This window comes from Sebastes umbrosus, chromosome 14 (genome assembly GCF_015220745.1).
Source record: "Sebastes umbrosus isolate fSebUmb1 chromosome 14, fSebUmb1.pri, whole genome shotgun sequence".
Taxonomy (NCBI): Eukaryota; Metazoa; Chordata; class Actinopteri; order Perciformes; family Sebastidae; genus Sebastes; species Sebastes umbrosus.
In genome coordinates this window covers 12,495,421-12,514,736 of record NC_051282.1, presented here as the reverse complement: position 1 = coordinate 12,514,736, position 19,316 = coordinate 12,495,421, and the positions used below count along the sequence as shown (strand labels likewise).

The following is a 19,316-nucleotide window of genomic DNA, read 5'->3' as shown; positions in this document are numbered from 1 at the left end:
AGCATATTATTTATTATTTACCTGTATGGGCCAGCCCAACCTAATCTGTTAGTCAATAAAACAAAAGTCTACATGCTAGCTGCTCTTTTAGCTGTACTTAGGCACAGTGGTGCTTTATGAGCTAAATGCTAACACCACCATGCTCACAATCACATCATAGCAATTAATCCAAAAGTCCTCCAGACATTTGACTCAAAAACAAAGAAGAAAAGAAGTTGAATTTGGGAACAGTTTTAATGTTGCCATTTCATTAAATGTCCGACAATGATTTGTTTGCTCCCAATTAAAACAAGGTGGCACCTAAAGGTGTTTTTCTATCACTTTTCTACAGAGCAGTCAAAATCTAAATGCTGTATGTATGCACAGTAAAATATCAAATGTATAAAACAGCAAGGCATGACAGCACTTTTTACATGGTAAAAGAAAAACTAAGCACCTGTCAAATATATTATGTTGATGATGACCAAATGACTTACATGTTCCTGTACAGTTCAGTAAAAAATAATCAAATACGTCGACATGTACAGAACACTCAACAGTCAGACCCTATTCACAGCTAAACAAATGCACACATACGCTCATTCATACAACACCCTGCACAGTAACATTAAAACTACGCTGACATGCCAAGAAAGATCCCCGTGTTCAGTAAAATGTTTCATTTAAAAATATAACAATTAGAAAATTAAGAGAGCAAGGTTTTTAAAAAAATACACTTTAAAAACATGTTGACGCTAGAAATAGCCAAGTTTTCGGATGCCAAGCAAGTGGCTTAAATTAAAGTCCAAGGGTCACTCCTGTGAAAGGACCACTCCCGTCAAATCTGTTGACTTCTGATGCCAAATCACTCCACTTTGATTATCATCCTTTACTCACAGCCCAGGCATGATGTAGGCAATGTTGTCCAACGTATTCGACTGACAAAGAGAGAGAGAGAGCTTTGTTAGAAAACTGCAATAAAGATGCATAACACCTGAATGTATAGAAAAAAGCAGTCCATCTGAAAACACCCGCAGTAATTTAATTCATACATTTCTAAATGCTAATACTTTACCAGGACGTTTCGAGGACATCCGTTTAACTGTGGTATCTGTGCTGTGAGACAGGTCAGCGGTCCCAGCGCACACAAGATGGAGTCCAGCAGTACAGACAGACTCCCGGACACGGCCACCATCCCCTAACACAAAGAAACATCAGACACGTGACTCACTTATTCCACTGCATAGTTATGAAACAGCTCTGCGTTATACTCCAAATAGAAAATGGGGTGCTCTCTTAAGTGGAAAGTAAAGCTTCTTTTTTTATTATGGCTGCGGTTGAAAAGTCAAAAAATGACGTCCTAATGTCTTTTTCTAACCACTTTTCCTTGACCTCGATGGAAAACGTCATGAGGTCAAGGAAAGATGTGAAGGAGGATTCATAAGGACTTAGGAAAAGACAACCGTGGTGTTAAGAGAATCCGATTGCCCTTACACTACACTCTGTAAAAAACTATGCAACGGATTTTAGTGAAGTGGGTCTGCTGTGGTGAAACTACAATGTTTCGAAGATGAACAACAAAAGGCGTATGTTCACCCCATGCGTTGTTAAATAGCTCTTTCAGTGACAGGCTTACCTGAAACTACAGCTCCTTCTGCTGCTGTAACACTCCACATCAACATGTAATAAAGGATTATCGGACCTAACGTGGACAGCCAGCGAAAAATATCACTTCATTCCCAAGGTTGGATTTGAAATGAATAAGGAATATATGAAAAATATTGAGTAGATTGTTTGAGTTATGTAGAAGGGGACCATATGCAGGCTGTACTTCCTCCTACTCTTTTGTTTATTGACAGTTAGCTATATGTTTACTGTTCATTTTATTTTGTCATTCTTGTTTTGTTTTACATGTTTGAAATAAATAATTAAAAATAAAGTGAAACGAAATGGTTGTCACTATCCACTCATATTTATCACCATGAATCCCATTAGAATATGACTGTGTGAAAACATTATGCAAAAGCGTTAAAGCGTTTAAATGTCCTGGTCGCAAGGAATTGCGGGGTGGCATTATCTCCTTTCCTTTAGTAAAGGATGGCCCAGTGTATCCTATGCTAAAGGAGATAAGAAAGGAAGCACTGAAGCAATCTTTCCTTAGCATTTAGGGAATTCAAACAGTTACTTACGGGTCATTTCATTCCGTTAGGAACTTATCTAAGAAAAAAAGACTTTTCGATCACAGCCTATGTCTGTTTTTGATATTTATTAATCTACTAATCTGGTCTGCTGTCTTTAGGTTTAATTGTTTGTATAGAGGTTATAGGTTAAATCCACTGCAAACACAATACGTGCATGTACGGATGGGGAAACGTACCTCTGTTTCCTGTAGCCGATGCCCAATCAGGGACAGGGACTCTCCTAATAGCTGCAGGTGAGCTGCTGCATCGATGGGATCAACATCTGGGATTCGTGCTGGGGATAGTGACATAGTGCACGGCGCTCTGTTCGGTGACACCATCCCTGTTCCCGTTCCTACAGCTTTCATGACCAAACACAATTTAAAGACAACAGTTATTAGAACTGACAGCGAGAGGACAAACAGTGAGAAAAGGGTAAAACTTCCTTATCAATCAGTTGGAAACTTTCATGTTAGAGTCAACGATACCTTTGCTTTTGCCCTCAGTGACACTCTTGTGTTTGACTGTGGTGGCCTCAGCTTTGTTCTGTTTGTGCTGCAGATACTGAGCTTTCTGCCTCCAAATCTGCACAGAGCAAACAGAGAACACAGGACTTTAAGTGCACCACAACTGCAAGCACAACAGTGATGTTCAAAAGAGTTTTCAATATCAATTACAAATAAGGACAAAATCTTACCAATTTGTCTTTCTCCGGCATCGCCTTCCAAACTTCGGCCAACTTTTTGCTTAGCGCACCAAAGACTGCAGGTTAAACATACAAACATATTGTTTAAAATGTGTATTTTAGTGATATTTGAAAGGACAATATGCCAATCAGTGTCATTACACTATATGTCATAATATCACCCACCTAGTCCTGGCTGTTCTGCATTTATGTTGACCCTGTACTCCTTACAAAACACCTGATATGCTGTTATGATGTTCTTCTTCTTGGGCTAAGAGAGGACAAAGGAATTAGCTAATAATGCAAGAAACAGACGCACAATGAAAAAAGCATTTAAAGCCCCCCTCCAGTGTATTTTGGCTCCTCTGTGTTTGGATCCTCTGCTGTGTCTGTGCTTTCTCTCTCCAGGCCTGCAGACCTGAGGAGTGCAATCAGTGGCATGGGACCCACCTGCAGGGCCGGCTCTAGCCCTTTTGGTGCCCTAGGCAAAATTCGGATCTGGAGCCCCCCGTCTCTAGGGTTAGGGTTCAACCCCCCAGAGCCCTAACCCTAGCCCCGTTAACCGCAACACACAACGGTTTTAAAGGGACTGTTTGTAACTTTGTACGCGCATAAATGTAGTGGGTCGGGACACGTGCGCTTGCATATGCATGTTCGCGTGTGGCCGCTGCCTCTCCTCCTCTGCCTGCTCGCCTTCACTCAGACAGAGCGCGCGTTCTCGCTCAGCTCGCTCCACCTCTAGACGTGAACGTGCGCTCACTCCACACTGCAGAAGAGTTAGTTTAGCTCTGAGAATATCTAGTGAATGTACAGTGGACGTGGGTGCAGAAATAAATGCTGCAGCTCCTCCAGACCAACAGAGGTTTTCCGTGTCTTGTGAAGTGACGGTGCTCTGCAGAGAGACACGTTGTAGTCTGTGTGGTTTATTTTCACAATGGCACTTGTGTGTGCGGTGACCGGGTGCAATCAAGGCAGTGGATGACACGACCAGCAGAATTAGCACAACACACTGGCCCAATCCCAATCCCAATGTCCACACAGACCGTCCGTGAGGGTATAGGGCTGTCCCACTGTCAAATCGTCAAGTAATGGAGGGCTCTCTCGCAGACATTTTGAGCCATTTATGAACAATTCCTGTAACTCCACAGTTCTGCAGACTTTGCCTGAGGGAATTAGCCATAATTCATAGCGTTGTGACTTGAAACACAGGGTTACCACGGTTACCAGGAGTAGCCCGGAGGTGTTAAAAAAAAGAAAAAAAAAAGGACGGCACATGGTTGGGGGACATTTTGCTTAATGAAGTTTGACAAAAGTAAATAAAAACATTTTTTGACGTCTCTCTCTCTTGCTCTCTTCTTTACCGTCTCCTCTTGCTGGAGATAAATTAAGGGAAAGCAGCCAATGCTGCACACCGATGTTGTGTCCGGCCACAGCGCACCGCAGGACGGATCATATGCATGTTGTCCTGTCAGAAATTTAGTTTCTGGATGTTTTAGAGGTTTGCCTCGTCCACCAGCACACGGCCACCAACAGGTCCGGACGCCGGGGAGCGGGCGGTGTTGGTGCTAGTGGACAGTGTATGTCCAAAACATCCCGAAACGTCGGTGCTCTGCAACATGTCTATCTGTCCTGTGGTGCGCTGTGGCCGGTGTGCGGCGGTGGAGCTCTTTGGTGCAGCAGCAGACAGACAGCCGCCACGCCGGAAGAGACGGTAAAGGAGTGAGTGTGCTAATTCTTGTCTCATCTGTGGTCTGATAAACAGTATATTCATCAAATTCAGTGGTATATAGATAGCGGTTTTCCAAGCTACTGATGCAATCTGGTTGCCATGGTAATGAATTACATCTGACTATTAACCACAACCCCTTTCTCTATTTGAGAAAGGACCGAAAAAAAGAAAGTAACACTGGCTGGAGGGGGGATTCAACAGTTTTTTTTGTATAAGCGTATAAGTTAGCTAAAAACAAGGCAGCTGTTTATGTGAGGCCTAGAAGCAGTATCTGCAGGTGGTTCAGCATTGTTGTTGATTTCTTGTCAACGATGCTTGAGATTTTTGGTATTCAAAGCTAAATTTCCAGTTGTTTTGCAACTTTAACAACCAACCCAACAAGAAATATCACTGAACAGTATCTTACCTTTTTTCCCTTCTCATGCTTTTCCCGATCTTTCTCCTCTTTCTTCTTCTTCTTCTCTATCACTCCATCATTGCCTTGATGGTGGTGTGGAGGGACGGGCGTGCCCATGGCATACATTGGACCGACGGCGCTGTGAGTGACAGTTGGATGGGAGTGGCTGTGGACCCGCGAAGAGTCTGACGAATGTCATACAAGGATAAATCGATGGTAATGACAAGTATTGTAGTGACACATCAATTGTTTTGCAATTATTTCTTACAGATGTCATTAAAAAATGTGTTAACATAAACAAACATAGCAAAAGAACGCCACTCAGTTGCACCAAGACGGCTTTTGTTATATATATTTAACAAATACTAAACTCACCTCCAAATCCTTTGCTGTGCTTCTTGTCCTTCCCACTTTTATCCTTGTCTCTGTCTTTTTCTTTGTCTTTCTTCTTCTTGCTTTTTTTGCTCTTTTTCTTCTTTTTTGTCAGGTGTGTGTATGAATCGTCTATAACCAGTTCACCCGCCTCCAGTTCACCCCCAGATGAAGAGCTATCATCTCCCATGCCACCTCCATAATGGCCTGTATAACAGAGAACACAGCAATAAATATTAATAAACAAAACCAAACAAAACAAAACAAGGGGGGCTAAATATTTCAAGGTGGTATGGTACATTGAGACTACAGTTGGACCAATAATATCTACAGCAGCAATATCTGTGCCAATACAGCTCATTAGTAGGCTTGCCGCGGTAGTCAATGTTACTGGTGTTACACAGTGTTCAGGCATACACCGATTACATTACTTGCCCACCGTCCCCACCATTGTTTTGCTTTTTTTAATAGAAATAAAACGTATTCAGTTTATTTTTGCGTATCAGCGCCGTGTTATCATTAAATAGCCGGACGACGGACGCTACAATCCGAAAGTGAAAGTGTCTGCTCCAGCAGGAGTCAGATTTCACACACATGGGACAACAAGACAGAGTTAACAGACAAGACGATGAAGAAGGATTTGGTGTCAAAACGAAAAGCAAAAGCGCCTATTTGGCAATATTTCAGATTTAAACCCAGTGCTAGAAGGGAACCTTAACGTTATCGAGTGCAATCGCCGTGCGGAGGAAAGATCGACTGGAGAGGCCAGACACACAGACCTCCAACGTTAAAGATCAGAGTAAGCGCTCTACATATATTGAGCGTCACCTTTTCTTGTAAAATGTCTGGTGTAACCGGTAACACCGGTGTAGTCACAAGTTTTTGACATCACTGTATAAAATTACCTGTGGTGACCTCTAGGATAATCACAGCCACATGAAACTTTATAGCCACAAACTAGAGACCTAGAGCATTCAGAGGATGGATGGTTTTCCTAGCTGGATTCACAATAAGGGGGTTTCTGAGCAGTTCCCAGAACAGAAGTGCAGAAAAATGCAATTCTTGCAAAAATATCCAAATGTCAACAGTGTTTGATACCAAATCACAACATGACTTTTTCTATGGTGTTCCTCAAGGTCTTGGTCTCTTAATGTGGTATTTTTGAACATTTTTGTAATCAATTTTCGAGTGTTAAAATTGGTCAAATTTAGCACCAAATCTGTGTAACAAATGGTATCAACCCAAAAATTGCTGCAACAACTTATAAGACATAAATGAGCATGGGGATGACCATCATATACTTCTATCACAATGTTCTAAGACCTTATACACTTAGCAATTTATTTAAATCAACTAATTAATTAATTAATTTTACGACGATATATATCGTCATATTGCCCAGCTCTACGTGCAGCTCGGAGAAGCCGTACTAAGACAAAGATAACATAACTTGGAACATAATTTAGGGTTATCTTACCTTCCACCTCCACCTCTTTCCCCACTACAGGCAGTGGATCTCGACTCTGCTGTAGTTTCTTCTTGGGCGACTTTGAGTGCTGCATCCTGTCTCTATCCTTCTCTTTCTTTCCACCTCCTTTGGATGAGTGGGGCGTGAACGGGAAGCTCTCTCCTTCCTCCTTCTCTGGCGACATGATGAGCTTCATCTTCAGCCCGTCAGCCTCACGTAACGTCAAGGGTTCCTCTTTGGGAGCTCCACCGTGGAATAGAGACGACTTTGAGGAAGAGGAGTGCTTCTTTGAGGAAGACGACGATGAAGACACGGGGCGTGAGTGAGAGAAGGAATGGCTCCCTTTGCTTCCACCACTGTTGCTCTCGCGTTTGCGGTCCTTGGAGGAGTGCGAGGAGAAGGGTGGGTAGGAGGGTTTCTTGTGCAAGTGGGGGCTGGGGTCTGAACCTGTGGCCAGTGGAGAGGTGATAGCCTGCAGGAGGCCCATCGCTGTGTCTGTTGGGTGGGAGGATGAGGGGGACGAGAGAGGGGAGCGGTCTGCAGACTTGTGCTTTTTCTTGTGGGGAGGTGGACCTGAACCGTCATGGTCTGGTACAGGGACAATAAAGGAAAAGAAAAAAGTAAATACAGTTGAAAAGTCATTCTTTGTGAAATTAAAAGATTATTACAATACATCAATCTCTCACCTCTGTGATAGTAGTCATCACTATGTTTCTTCTTCTTTTTGTGCGAGTCCCCTCCAAGCATGAACAGTTCTGAGTCCTGATTTGGAATGACACAAATGCTTTTACCAATTCATAGAAAAAATTGGTTCAAAATATTAAAATGTGCTATAACACAGTAACTAGTGGCATATCTTAAAAGTTTTCTGTGATATTAAACCATGAGGTCAAGTTAATGTGGACAAATAACTTACCTTGGGTCGTTTCTTGGAAGACTTTCGGACCTGAGCAGCAATCTCCTCCTCCTCCCTTAACAGATCCTTGTACGACCTCCTTTTCTCTCTCTGGCTACGACCAGCTACAAGGCCTCTGTCTCCTTCCATTCCAGCATCTAGAATAAATAAAATAATAAATAATATGAGTTTTATAATCTTTAATTTAAAAGTATAGATTTGATCAAATCTTGTCACATCTTCGTCTCTTGAAATGTTCTACGTTCCTTGTGTAAACTAGCACTCAATTCAGTTACACTTCACTTATCATTCTGTTTCTGACTGCAAAAAATGCATGTTTGATAAGCCTGTACAGTAAGAACAAAGTGAAACTACATGCAGTTTACAGGCAGACATTACCCATTCCTCCTTTATTCTTGATCTCCTCAAAAGCCATCCTTTGTCAACACGTTGATTTGTCACAGTATGTCACTGACAACATAAGGCAGGATAATGACCTGTTTAAGTGAACACCAAGAAAAAAAAAAATCAAATGCAAGTTAAGGTATTAATATCTATTCTGGACACGTGTAGCTCTTTCTTGTGGGTGGAGAACAAATGTTCTTAAAATGCATAAATGTCTCTCTTGGTTTGAAGTGAGAAATAGATTGCTGTATTCATTGATGGTTTTCATTAAGAATGTCATAACAACAAAGACTCCATTTATTTTTTACAAAAAACTATCCTTTAGTACAGATACACACAATTATTCCACAAGGCATGCTGCTGCAGGTTGTTTTACTTTACCAAGATCCAAAACCAAATCAGGTCAAAGTACAGCAATATACAGAGCAATGCAAGAATGGAATTCACTCCCAAATCATATTACACAACAAAATCATATATATGGTTTTAAAAAAACACTAAGAGCATTACTTAACAAGAAACTTTAGTAATTAATAAGTATTCTTGGGTGTGTAAGGGTATTAAGGTCATTCCATGTTAAATGATGATATACATCTGTTAGATCATGATAGATTCAGTCGGACCCTTTCTATTTTCTTTCTGTCAGTTGTTATTGTTTTATTTACAGTTGACGTGTATTACGATGTGTTATGTTAGCGTATAATGAGTACTGTGAATGTGTATTTTTGTATTGTCAACATGTAAACTATGTGGTCCCCAGGAAGAATAGCTGCTGCTATGCAAAAGCTAATGGGGATTTAAATAAACAAACAAACAAACAAAAACTAATCTGAGCAGTTTAACGCTTCACAATAACAAAGTGGAAAACTTAGACATGTACAGGTATGCCTTCATATATCGCATCTTGTAATGTTACCTGGACATCAACAAAGGTAATAACACCTAAAAAGGTTACTGGGTTGCTACAACTATTGGTGCTTTGTCCTGCACTGAGCTGTCCCAGCATCACTGGAGCAGGTAACCTAGACAACGCTACTTTAAAGATGGGTTAGTGCTCAGTGAATGGATGGTAAATGGACTTGGACTTATATAGGGCTTTTCTAGTCTTCCGACCACTCAAAGCGCTTTACACTATATGTCAGTATTCACCCATTCACACACACATTCATACACTGATGGCAGAGGCTACTAAGGTGCCAACTTTGCCCATCAGGATTTAATCTAAATACTCATTCACACACCGATGGCTATGCCTCCGGGAGCAATTTGGGGTTAAGTGTCTTGCTCAAGGACACATCGACATGTGACCCGGAGCAGCCGGGGATCGAACCACCGACCTTCCGATTGGTGGACAACCTGCTCTACCCTCTGAGCCACAGCCGCCCAGACGGATGCCTTTTCTTTACCAAAAACTAAAGTTATATTACAATAATGACAGCTTGTTTCAAATGCAGAGTTTATGAATACGGGCTGTGTGTATTTCCCTGTGGATTGAGTGTTTTTGATACTTTCACAGTATTTATATACGACTTAAACCTGCTTTATAATTAAAAAAAAACATGAAAATCTCACTTTTTTATAATATGGGACCTATAAGGCATCCAGTCAATGGATCCAAAAAGTCTCCCTCTGGTAAAGCTTTTGTAACCTGTCCCCCTGTACAGGTATGCCTTCCTATATGGCATCTTGTAATGTTACCTCGATATCAACAAAGGTAATAACACCTAAATAGGTTACTGGGTTGCTACAACCCAAGTGCTCCACAGACAGACTCAGGAAATCCTTTGTCCCCCGAGCCATCAAACTGTACAACACCTCTCTAGGGAGGGGGGGGGACAAAGGTGGACGGTCTGCAGGACAGATAATAATGTACACAGTGCACTTTACACTAAGCTACTGGAGTTACCCTGCACTACACTCATTTTTAACAGTCTCTTCTGCACTTTTTAATAGTCGTGTATCACAGCTGTTACCCTGCACTATATTCAGTGTTAACAGTTTTCTTCATCTCCTTGTATTTTTATATCTGGTCTATTTTTTTTGTACTTTGCACTACTAACTTTTTTACTGCCTTTTTACTAACATGTTTTGCACTATGGAACTGTGATGCTGGAAACTTAAACTTCCCTCGGGATCAATACAGTTACTATCTATCTATCTATCTATCTATCTATCTATTGGTGCTTGGTCCTGCACTGAGCTGTCCCAGCATCCCTGGATGGAGCAGGTAACCTAGACAACGCCACTCTAAAGATGGGTCAGTGAATGGCTGCTTCTTCTTCTTTACCAAAAACTAAAGTTATATTACAATAACGACGTGGTCTGGCACCTACAACAAGAGTACACAAAAATGCTAGCTAAACAAACTCCCGCCTACTTTCATAAAGATACACAAACACACCCCCTCTCTCATTCACTCCTTTAGCTTAACGTTACTCAACCTTTACAGCATGCCCTCAGCTTGCCGGTGAAAGCGACTCAGGAAAGCCCGAGGCTTCACACCCACAGCTAGGCCGCGGTCGCCTCAAGTGCATAAAACAATGAGGAGAACATGCATTTAACTCTGCTTATGCTTTCATCTCCTTCGGGGGTGATAGCGTGTGTTGTTTATAAACACCAGGAAGAGAGGGAATGATGTATTTTATTAAATTGTACTACCTCTACGGATCTCCAATTTACGCGGGTCCGGTCGCCATCTTTTATTATCGGCAAGGCAACAATACGTGTCGACGTAGGGGGAGGGGCTTAGGTAACGCAGCCAATCAGCGTCGACGTAGGAGGAGGGGCTTAGGTAACGCAGCCAATCAGCGTTGGGTGAAAAAGTAGTCATATTAGCATTGCATTCTCTAAAGCTCTGTATCCTGCTCTGCAAAATGACAACAAGGGGCTCCCCTCATTTCATATGTTGATATTGAAATATTGAATAATGTTTTTAATTTTTAAATTGTAACTATTTATTTTATTCTCTTTTTTAAGCGTACTTTTAGCTTATTTATTAGTGCTCTTAATTATTAGATAATTACTTTATAGTTTTCACCAATTGTTTTGCACTGAATTTCTGAGTTGGTGGATGAAAGAAACACAATTTAGTTTTTATGTGGAGCATAAAAATGACAAATAAAGGAATCTTGAATCTTGAATCTTGAAATAAGTATTAAATTAAATAATTAAATAAAATATAAAAAAAATTAAATATGTGGAGCATAAAAATGACAAATAAAGGAATCTTGAATCTTGAACCTTGAAATAAGTGTTAAATTAAATAATTAAATTAAATATTAAAACAATTAATATGTGGAACATAAAAATGACAAATAAAGGAATCTTGAATCTTGAATATTGAAATAAGTATTAAAATAAATAATTCAATTAAATATTTAAAAAAATTGAATATGTGGAGCATAAAAATGACAAATAAAGGAATCTTGAATCTTGAATATTGAATATTGAGATAAGTATTAAATTAAATTGCAACGGAAACCAATATGGATAGACCATTCTTTTTTTATATATATAAAAGACAATATTTCACAAATATAGCCAAACATATTGATTTATTGAATCACATATATCCATTTCAAACAACAGCAAAATCATGTTTTTTACAGTACGGTTCACATACAAACATAACATGCAATACAAGAGAAAAGGCAACCAGATACAAAAGATGCTGTTGATAAGAAAACCAAGAATACAACAGTAAATGCTGTTTAATTATTTCATGAGAACTTAGCTAATAATGGCAGGCAAAAAGAGAACATCAGCACATAGACACAGCCGTGACTCACATACACGCACACGCACACATGCACACACGCACGCACGCACACACACACGCACACACGCACACAAACACAATAGAGAGCCAAGACGCCACTGCACTTCTGGGTTGGCTTCTGTTCCACTAGCTTCCTGTTCTGAATGTTTATTTCCCTGAGGGGTTCCTTTTATCCTTTTTCTGAAAGCTAACATGCGATACTCTTTTCTGTCCATAAATGGATATCTACGACACTGCAGTACTGGGCATTCAAATGTCAGCATCTTTTCATTTGAACAAAGATAAGAATATTTTTGTCAGCATTGTTAGCATCAGGGCCAATCATGGCCAATCCGACCATTTCAGTCCCGATACCGATAACGATACCTGGGCTTTGGGTATCGGCCGATACTGAGTACCAATCTGACACCCGTGTTAAATTAATAAGCTGTATGCCTATCTTTGTAAAACAAAATGTAACAAATAAATACACAGATACAAATTTACTGAATTGTTATTATTTAATAATAAATCGTACTCCAGCAACAATCTTCAAATGAGGAATTGCAATTCAACTTTAAACCTTTTTTTAATGTAGCAACAAATTGGTCAAAACTTAAAACAGGAATTAAAATTCCACTATATAATGTATATTGTATATACGTAGAGAATTGAATTGAATAGATCAGCCCTATTGTCACTGATACCATATCCAGCTATTTGAGTCAGTATCGGCCCGTTATCTGATATCGTCATCGGTGCTTCCCTAGTTAGCATATTAGCCACAGGAACACTTTCAAAACTTCATCAGAGTTGTAAATGCTAACAAAATAACCATGGTGTTATCTTTGACAAGGAGTTCAAATGTCACTGTCCTGTGGAGTAGTACTGTAGACAAATATTTGGACAGATATGGACATATGGACAGAAAACCCCAGCATTATGGTTCAGTATGGTTCAGGATTTGCTTGTCTGGCCAAGGCTAGTGGAGCAGAGGCTTTCTTGAAAAGTAGCAAGACTTCAGCCCTCTATACACCTTTTCTTCTACCTATCCCCCAAATTCTGTTTCTGTAGACTGAGTGATGTGAAACTGGCCAATAAATCGGTCACCTCATCCACCTGAAAAGAAAAGCAAAAATGCATACAACCATGTATGAGTTGGTGAAATCTATGTAAATGTATAAGAAATAATCAATACATGCAAATCTAAAAAAAACATATTTAAGTTTAGTTACACCATAAATCTTGTTTTTTTTATGCATGCATGTTTTTTTATGCATGTAAATCTGAGAATCATCATCTGACAATCAATTAATATGTAGGTCTCACCTGCTCTTTGGTGCGTGTGTGCTGTAGCTGTGTCGATATGTGCTCCAGCCTCTCTTTAGCTTCACTCTGGCCCATTAAGTTCAGGTATTCCCTCAGCATCTGAATGATCTACAAGAGAAAGTCAGATGGAAAAAATCTTCGTCAATACTACCTATCTTAAAATTAAGAATGCAAAACAATCAGGCTCTATCCTAAGCCTAAGCCAGGCAAGTTAACACATTCTCTACCTGTGTGACTTCCCCTCTCAGGGTTTCTAAGCTGCGTGAGTCTCCCTCCTGCAAAATATTAAGCTTGGAGCGTGCTAGATGCAGAGGGGTCCTGCCTGCTCGGTCGAGGGCGTCCACACGGGCTCCTTAACAGAGACAATAAGAGCACAAACCTCTCAGTTACACATGCGTATTAAATAGTTTCCATGAATTCTCCATTGAATAATAATCACACTAGAGTTTAGTAACTCTGATTAAAGGATCAGTGTTGTTATAGATCTAGCAACATCACTTAAAATTTGTCAAGATATCTTTGTGCTTATTTGCCACAACTGCATTGCCATGGTTACATTCTGAATTATATAAACTATATGTGTGGGAAAGTGTAACATACAGGACATTTAAGTGGTTACAGTCCTTCACCTGAACTACATTTAACTCAATCATAGTTAGACTAACTCACACTTTAAAGGTTCCCTGTGGTACTTGTTACTACTACTTACTTGTCCTTACGCATTAATGCAACGTGCCATTTTTAGGTTGTAGTGGCCTCAGTTTTAAAGCTAGAGTGAAGATACTGGCATCATATGAAACTAGAAACACACTGACAGCTGTTGTTGCCTGTTGGGCTGCAGTTTGCCATGTTATGATTTGAGCATATTTTTTATGCTAAATGCAGTACCTGTGAGGGTTTCTGGACAGTATCTGTCATTGTTTGTGTTGTTAATTCATTTCCAATGATAAATATATACATAAGCAGCATAAAGCAGCATATTTGCCAACCCCCATGTTTTGAATAGACAGAAAAATGTGTGATTAATTTGCGATTAAATATTTGAATCAATTGGCAGCCCTATATATATATATACACATATATACACACCGATCAGCCATATCATTAAGACCACTGACAGGTGAAGTGAATAACATTGATAATCTCGTTACAATGGCACCTGGCAGTGGGTGGGATATATTAGACAGAAAGTGAACATTTTGAACTTTGAACTTTGTGTTGGAAGCAGAAAAAATGGGCAAGCGTAAGGATGTGAGCGACTTTGAAGAGGCCCAAATTGTGATGGCTAGACGACTGGGTCAGAGCATCTCCAAAAACTGCAGCTCTTGTGGGATGTATTTTCAGCTAGCTTACAAAGAGTTCTCCCATAATGGGAAACCGATCAACATGTATATACAGAGAACTTAACACCTCTACAGTGGTCTCACCTCCTCTCAGCAATGTGGTGATTACAGGCACATGGTTGGTACAGGCCGCTGCAGAAACACAGGTTAAAATGGGCCGGTTGCAACACAAAATACAAGAATAAAAGGGTTTCAAAACACTTGTTGAATGCCTAAAACATCCCTCAAACTTTGCTTTATGTCATTCTGCAGTATACAGTATATCTTCACGTTAGCAGGTGTGAGCCTAGTTGTGAGTCAGAGTGAAACCACAGTCATATGCATTACTGACCACAGAGCTATAGGTTTTACAAGCCACAGTGATTGTTCTCTCTTACCCAGATGGAGGGGGGTATTTCCCAGACTATCTCGCTGGTTGGGGTCAGCGCCGTGGCTCAGCAACAATTGCACTGCAGACATAAAAAAGAACATTTGAAAAAGGACGTTTAACTGTTGAAATTTAAATTTATCGGAAATGTAGTGTACAACAAAGGCACGTGTAAAAAAAACAAAACATAAATGAGTATCATAATCACTTGCAGTATGGTAAACAAACTGCTCCTCAAATGGCAACCACCCTGCTGCATCATACGTGATAAACTGTCACGACAAGTTTATCACCAACCTACCAATGCTCTCATTGCCATTGCAGGAAGAGAAATGGAGGGCTGTCCTTCCCTTGTCATCTGCAGCACAGGGGTCTATGTCATCTTGCAGGAGCTTTCGAACTGGAAGAACACATCTGTGTTAGCAAAACACAGCCTTTAATCATCTTTCACTCACACCACTCGCAAGGCGTTTTACTGCATCACCTAAATGTTCATACCTGTGTCGATGTCATTGCTGTTTGCTGCTTCCCTCAGTCTTTTCACAGCTGTGGAGATAAGACATGCAAAGTATGCAAATATTACTTTATGACTGGACTAATGGGATCAGATTGCATGACATGGGAGCAAGAAACAAAGACATCATTCATTGGCTTCACACTTTCAAGAGGGCTGCTTGATCAGCCACTGATATTGCAACTGTGCATACTGAGTGTAACGCTAGGCATGGATATCATGTTATGACATGATATTAAGAGATGAAACAGGATAGCTGCTGTGATTTTAGTAATCATAATATGACATAGCTTAAAGCTGAAGTAGGCAAGTTGGAGCAAATATATATCTAAATTATTTTTTACAGTCACTATATCCTGACAGTAGTGCATGAGACAGGTAATCTGAACAAAATCATGTGCCTCTGTGTCCTCCGGTGCTCCTAATGGCATCTGCAAGATTTCCCAGACCGGAGGAAAACAACCAATCAGAGCTGATCTGGAGCCTTGCCGTCTTTGAGCAGCTGTCAATCACTCATGAACTCAGATCAAACAGTCAAACTAGCCAGCGTTGATCAAATATGAATTAATATTCTGTTACTGTAATGCCTATTTCAAGCATAAAATATTTTCAGAAACATCTTGTAGTGTTCTGTTTAGCTGTAAATTGAGAAAGTGTGCTCCGTTTTTCAGCTAAACAGTACACTAGTACCTAGTTTGACCGTTTGGTCAGAGTTTGCGAGTGATTGACAGCTGTCTCCGTTGAATGAACAGCCAATAGGAACGCTCTCTCTTGTTTAAAGCCTGAAAACATGAGGAGGTGCAGAAGTCTAGTTTTTCTCTCAGAACACTTGAATTACAATATGCTGAAAGGTTATTGTGGAATTTTTGCCCAATGATGCCAAAAACATACTGCCTACTGCCACTTTAAATGTTTTCTTCTGGTATTCACTGCATTACACAACTGTATTACCTTTAGCTTTTGAGCTGTTTGATTATATCTAAATTACTGATATGTATTTTAAGAGACCTATAGCTTTCATATTGTATGAAACATGACATTTTTGTAAGTATTTCATTATTTTTATTGGATTGTTTTCCACTGTTTGGTTAGGTTTTTCTGCACACTTTGTGTGCTTCTTGTTGTTGTTTAACTTTTGTTGTATTTTTTTAAATTATGTTAGTTTAGATCTTTCTTCTTTTTTTGTTATTGTTTTTTTTTTTCTCCTGGGGTTAGGGGGAGATCCTTTGTATAAGCCCCACATACAGCATATATGCATCACAATTGGTCATTTCTACTGGCACTTGCTAACCAGCTTTTAAGAGTATTATTGGTTATGCTTATTTTCTATCTTATTTATTCTTATTCTATTCTTAATATTGTTGTGTGTTCTATCTTTTGCTGCTGTAACTGAGAAATTCCCCCTCGGGGATTAATAAAGTACCTACCTACCTACCTGTGGCTTCTTGATCTCTCCTGACACATGTCTTTTTCTTTTTTTTTTCATTGACTGGATTTGTTTTTATTTTGTGCAGTTTTATATATGTGAAAATAAATAAATAAAAATGAAATCACCACACTCACAAACTTAAAATATTGTCACATTATCGATATTGAGATAGAAACAACGACAACAACAACAACAACAGAATGTACCAGTCCCTTACCATAGATATCTTTGCCCAGAGGACCGAGGTGGTTCCGGACCACTCTGTGGTGCCTCCTGGCCCTGCTGCCCGTCACCTTACCCATCTTGCTCGCCACACCACCACCACCACCACCATCACCCAGCTCAGCTCGTCCGGGCTCCCACAACAAGTGCAGGTACCTGAGCTCTTTGTCGTCTCTCTGTCCGACTCGACCCAGCACCACTTTGCCCTCCCCGGTTCCGCTCATCCCGAACCCGACAGCAGCAGCGGTAGTGCCTCCAGCCGGGTCCAGGTTACCACCCAGCTGCTCTGCGTCCACCACCACCGCCTCCTCCTGGGGTTCATCTCCTCCAGGTCCCGGCCCCAGCATGTACTCCCCCTCGGAGCTGGAGCGGTCGTTATCCGAGGCTGTTGCAACGATTGGGCTCCACCCGTCCATGCTTCACCGTGACATATGGATGCTGTGTTTACACTACGGCCCTCACTACTACTACTAGAAGGACATAAAGCCGTCATTAATGTCGCTCAACTTTCACTATATGGCAACCGAGCCGTCAGCGACGCCATGGGGCCATAGCACGGCACGTCAGCTCATAAACTCCCCCCATTAGAGTCTCTCCATCCTGGGTAACGTGCAGTGTTTCAACAGCAAAAGACACCCTTCCTTTAGCCGCGTCAAAATGTCCCCTATTTCTCACTTTCCATTATCGGGTAAACGTTAGTGGTGTGTCTGTCGCGAACGAGTCGGTTCATTGAGCCGGCTCTTTTAAGTGAACGATAAGAGCCGGCTCCCGTCCGAGAGACTTTTTTTTTTTTTTTCTTTCTTTAATTACAGTTTTTCTCGATTGTTTACACACATTTTCTGAAAGCATGCCTCATACTCTCAGAACTCTACACACAAATCAAAAAACACACACACAATGGGCAAAACCCCTCGATTCTCCTGCAAAATGAAACTTTACATTCAAAACAATGTTATTTCTTCTCAAAATGGTATTTTGTTTTCAAATGACACACACAAACCATCATATGAATAGACATTTATAAGAACCAGTTGAACACTGATGTGCTCAATGTAAAACACTATGATGAATGGAAAACACTTCTTCTCCATTCATCATAATGACTTAGGCCTTTTTTTTGTTCAGTGTTACACTTACTACAGACAGTACATACATAAGTGTGTTGTAAAATATTTTAGAATATTGTTTTTATACTCAGAACACACAAATACACGGTAACAAATATATTTTATTTTCCCCACAAAAACAATGTACACAGTGAACATCCCAACCAACACGAAGTTGCACATACAGTGGTCTACATACAAAACAACAGAGGAATTTACTGTATACAGTTACAGTAAAAAAAACGAAAAAAAAAAACTATGCTGCATCCTCTCTTCTGTTTCGGTATGGCCACAGCACCTCATCCACATCACAAGCAATGTTTTCCCTGGCCAAGCAGCGGGGGAAATATCGCTTAGCATGTCGAATCCAGCCATGAAAAGCATCAACTGATTGCTAATTGTAACACTGTGTGACAGGTGTTTGCCCATGTGATGAGTCAGTGTGCATAGTAGGGCAATTGACTTTATAATTTTGAATGACAGTGTGTTCCTTGTGAAAACGAGATTTTCTTCATGAAAATTGTGCCAAATGCAGAGAATTGTGTGTAGTGTTTTGAAAAAAGTGTGTTTTAGAACTGCAATTTGAGTGTAAAGCAGGAATTGTGCTTGTAGTTTAGCAGAATTGGTTCAGGGGGTTGGTGCATGAGTTACATGTTGTGGTCATTGTGTGTCAAGTACCAGTATTTGTGTGTAAACAATTGAGAAAAACTGTAATTCAAGGTAGAATGATCTTCTCCGCGCCACGGGCACTCCATGCACTGATGATACGTGTCCACAGGGGCGTTTTTTATCGCGAGGGGACGCAACGCTTCCCAACATCGGACGCTTGGTGGACTGTCCTAGACACAGGCTGTCCCCACCTGATTGGACGAAAGCTTTCCCGCCGTGGCTGCTGCTCCCAGCTTTCAAACCGGAACCAGTATGGAGGCTCGTTTGGAAACTTTCTTCTCTTATTTCACGAAAATAGTTCACCGAAATGTGTTTCTGAGAACATTTGAGGCGAGAAATAAGCCATGCAGTTTCTGAATCTATCTTTATTTTGGATCGACAATGTTTATTTTAAAAGATTCTCGGGAGTTTCGAGAGGCGGCGAGTCGCATCGGACGACCGTGATTTACATAAAGTAGACTAGACCTCAA

At 40.5% G+C, this 19,316-nt stretch overlaps 2 protein-coding genes across 4 annotated transcripts; both read right to left on the bottom strand.

The window, feature by feature from the left end:
* Positions 1–215: 215 nt before the first annotated feature.
* On the bottom strand, positions 216–10,866 carry hmgxb4a (HMG box domain containing 4a). Of its 3 annotated transcripts, none has more exons than XM_037791927.1 (13): positions 10,769–10,866; positions 8,105–8,202; positions 7,727–7,863; positions 7,497–7,572; positions 6,820–7,398; positions 5,346–5,549; positions 4,980–5,155; positions 3,031–3,115; positions 2,857–2,921; positions 2,648–2,744; positions 2,357–2,520; positions 1,055–1,177; positions 216–917 (listed from the first exon to the last, which is right to left on the bottom strand). In XM_037791927.1, exons 2-13 carry the CDS (start codon positions 8,139–8,141, stop codon positions 873–875), a joined length of 1,788 nt encoding a protein of 595 aa, XP_037647855.1. In that variant the 5' UTR covers positions 8,142–8,202; positions 10,769–10,866; the 3' UTR covers positions 216–872. The 3 variants fall into 3 exon arrangements, with proteins under 3 accessions (XP_037647855.1, XP_037647857.1, XP_037647858.1); XM_037791929.1 differs by lacking the exon at positions 10,769–10,866 and adding an exon at positions 10,552–10,744; XM_037791930.1 differs by lacking the exon at positions 8,105–8,202 and having other exon boundaries at positions 10,769–10,788.
* Positions 10,867–11,645: 779 nt separating this feature from the next.
* ankrd54 (ankyrin repeat domain 54) lies at positions 11,646–17,772 on the bottom strand. The gene is made up of 8 exons (XM_037791931.1): positions 17,067–17,772; positions 15,405–15,452; positions 15,208–15,306; positions 14,917–14,988; positions 14,624–14,671; positions 13,424–13,548; positions 13,197–13,304; positions 11,646–12,986 (listed from the first exon to the last, which is right to left on the bottom strand). Exons 1-8 carry the CDS (start codon positions 17,485–17,487, stop codon positions 12,912–12,914), a joined length of 996 nt encoding a protein of 331 aa, XP_037647859.1. The 5' UTR covers positions 17,488–17,772; the 3' UTR covers positions 11,646–12,911.
* Between the last annotated feature and the right edge of the window lie 1,544 nt (positions 17,773–19,316).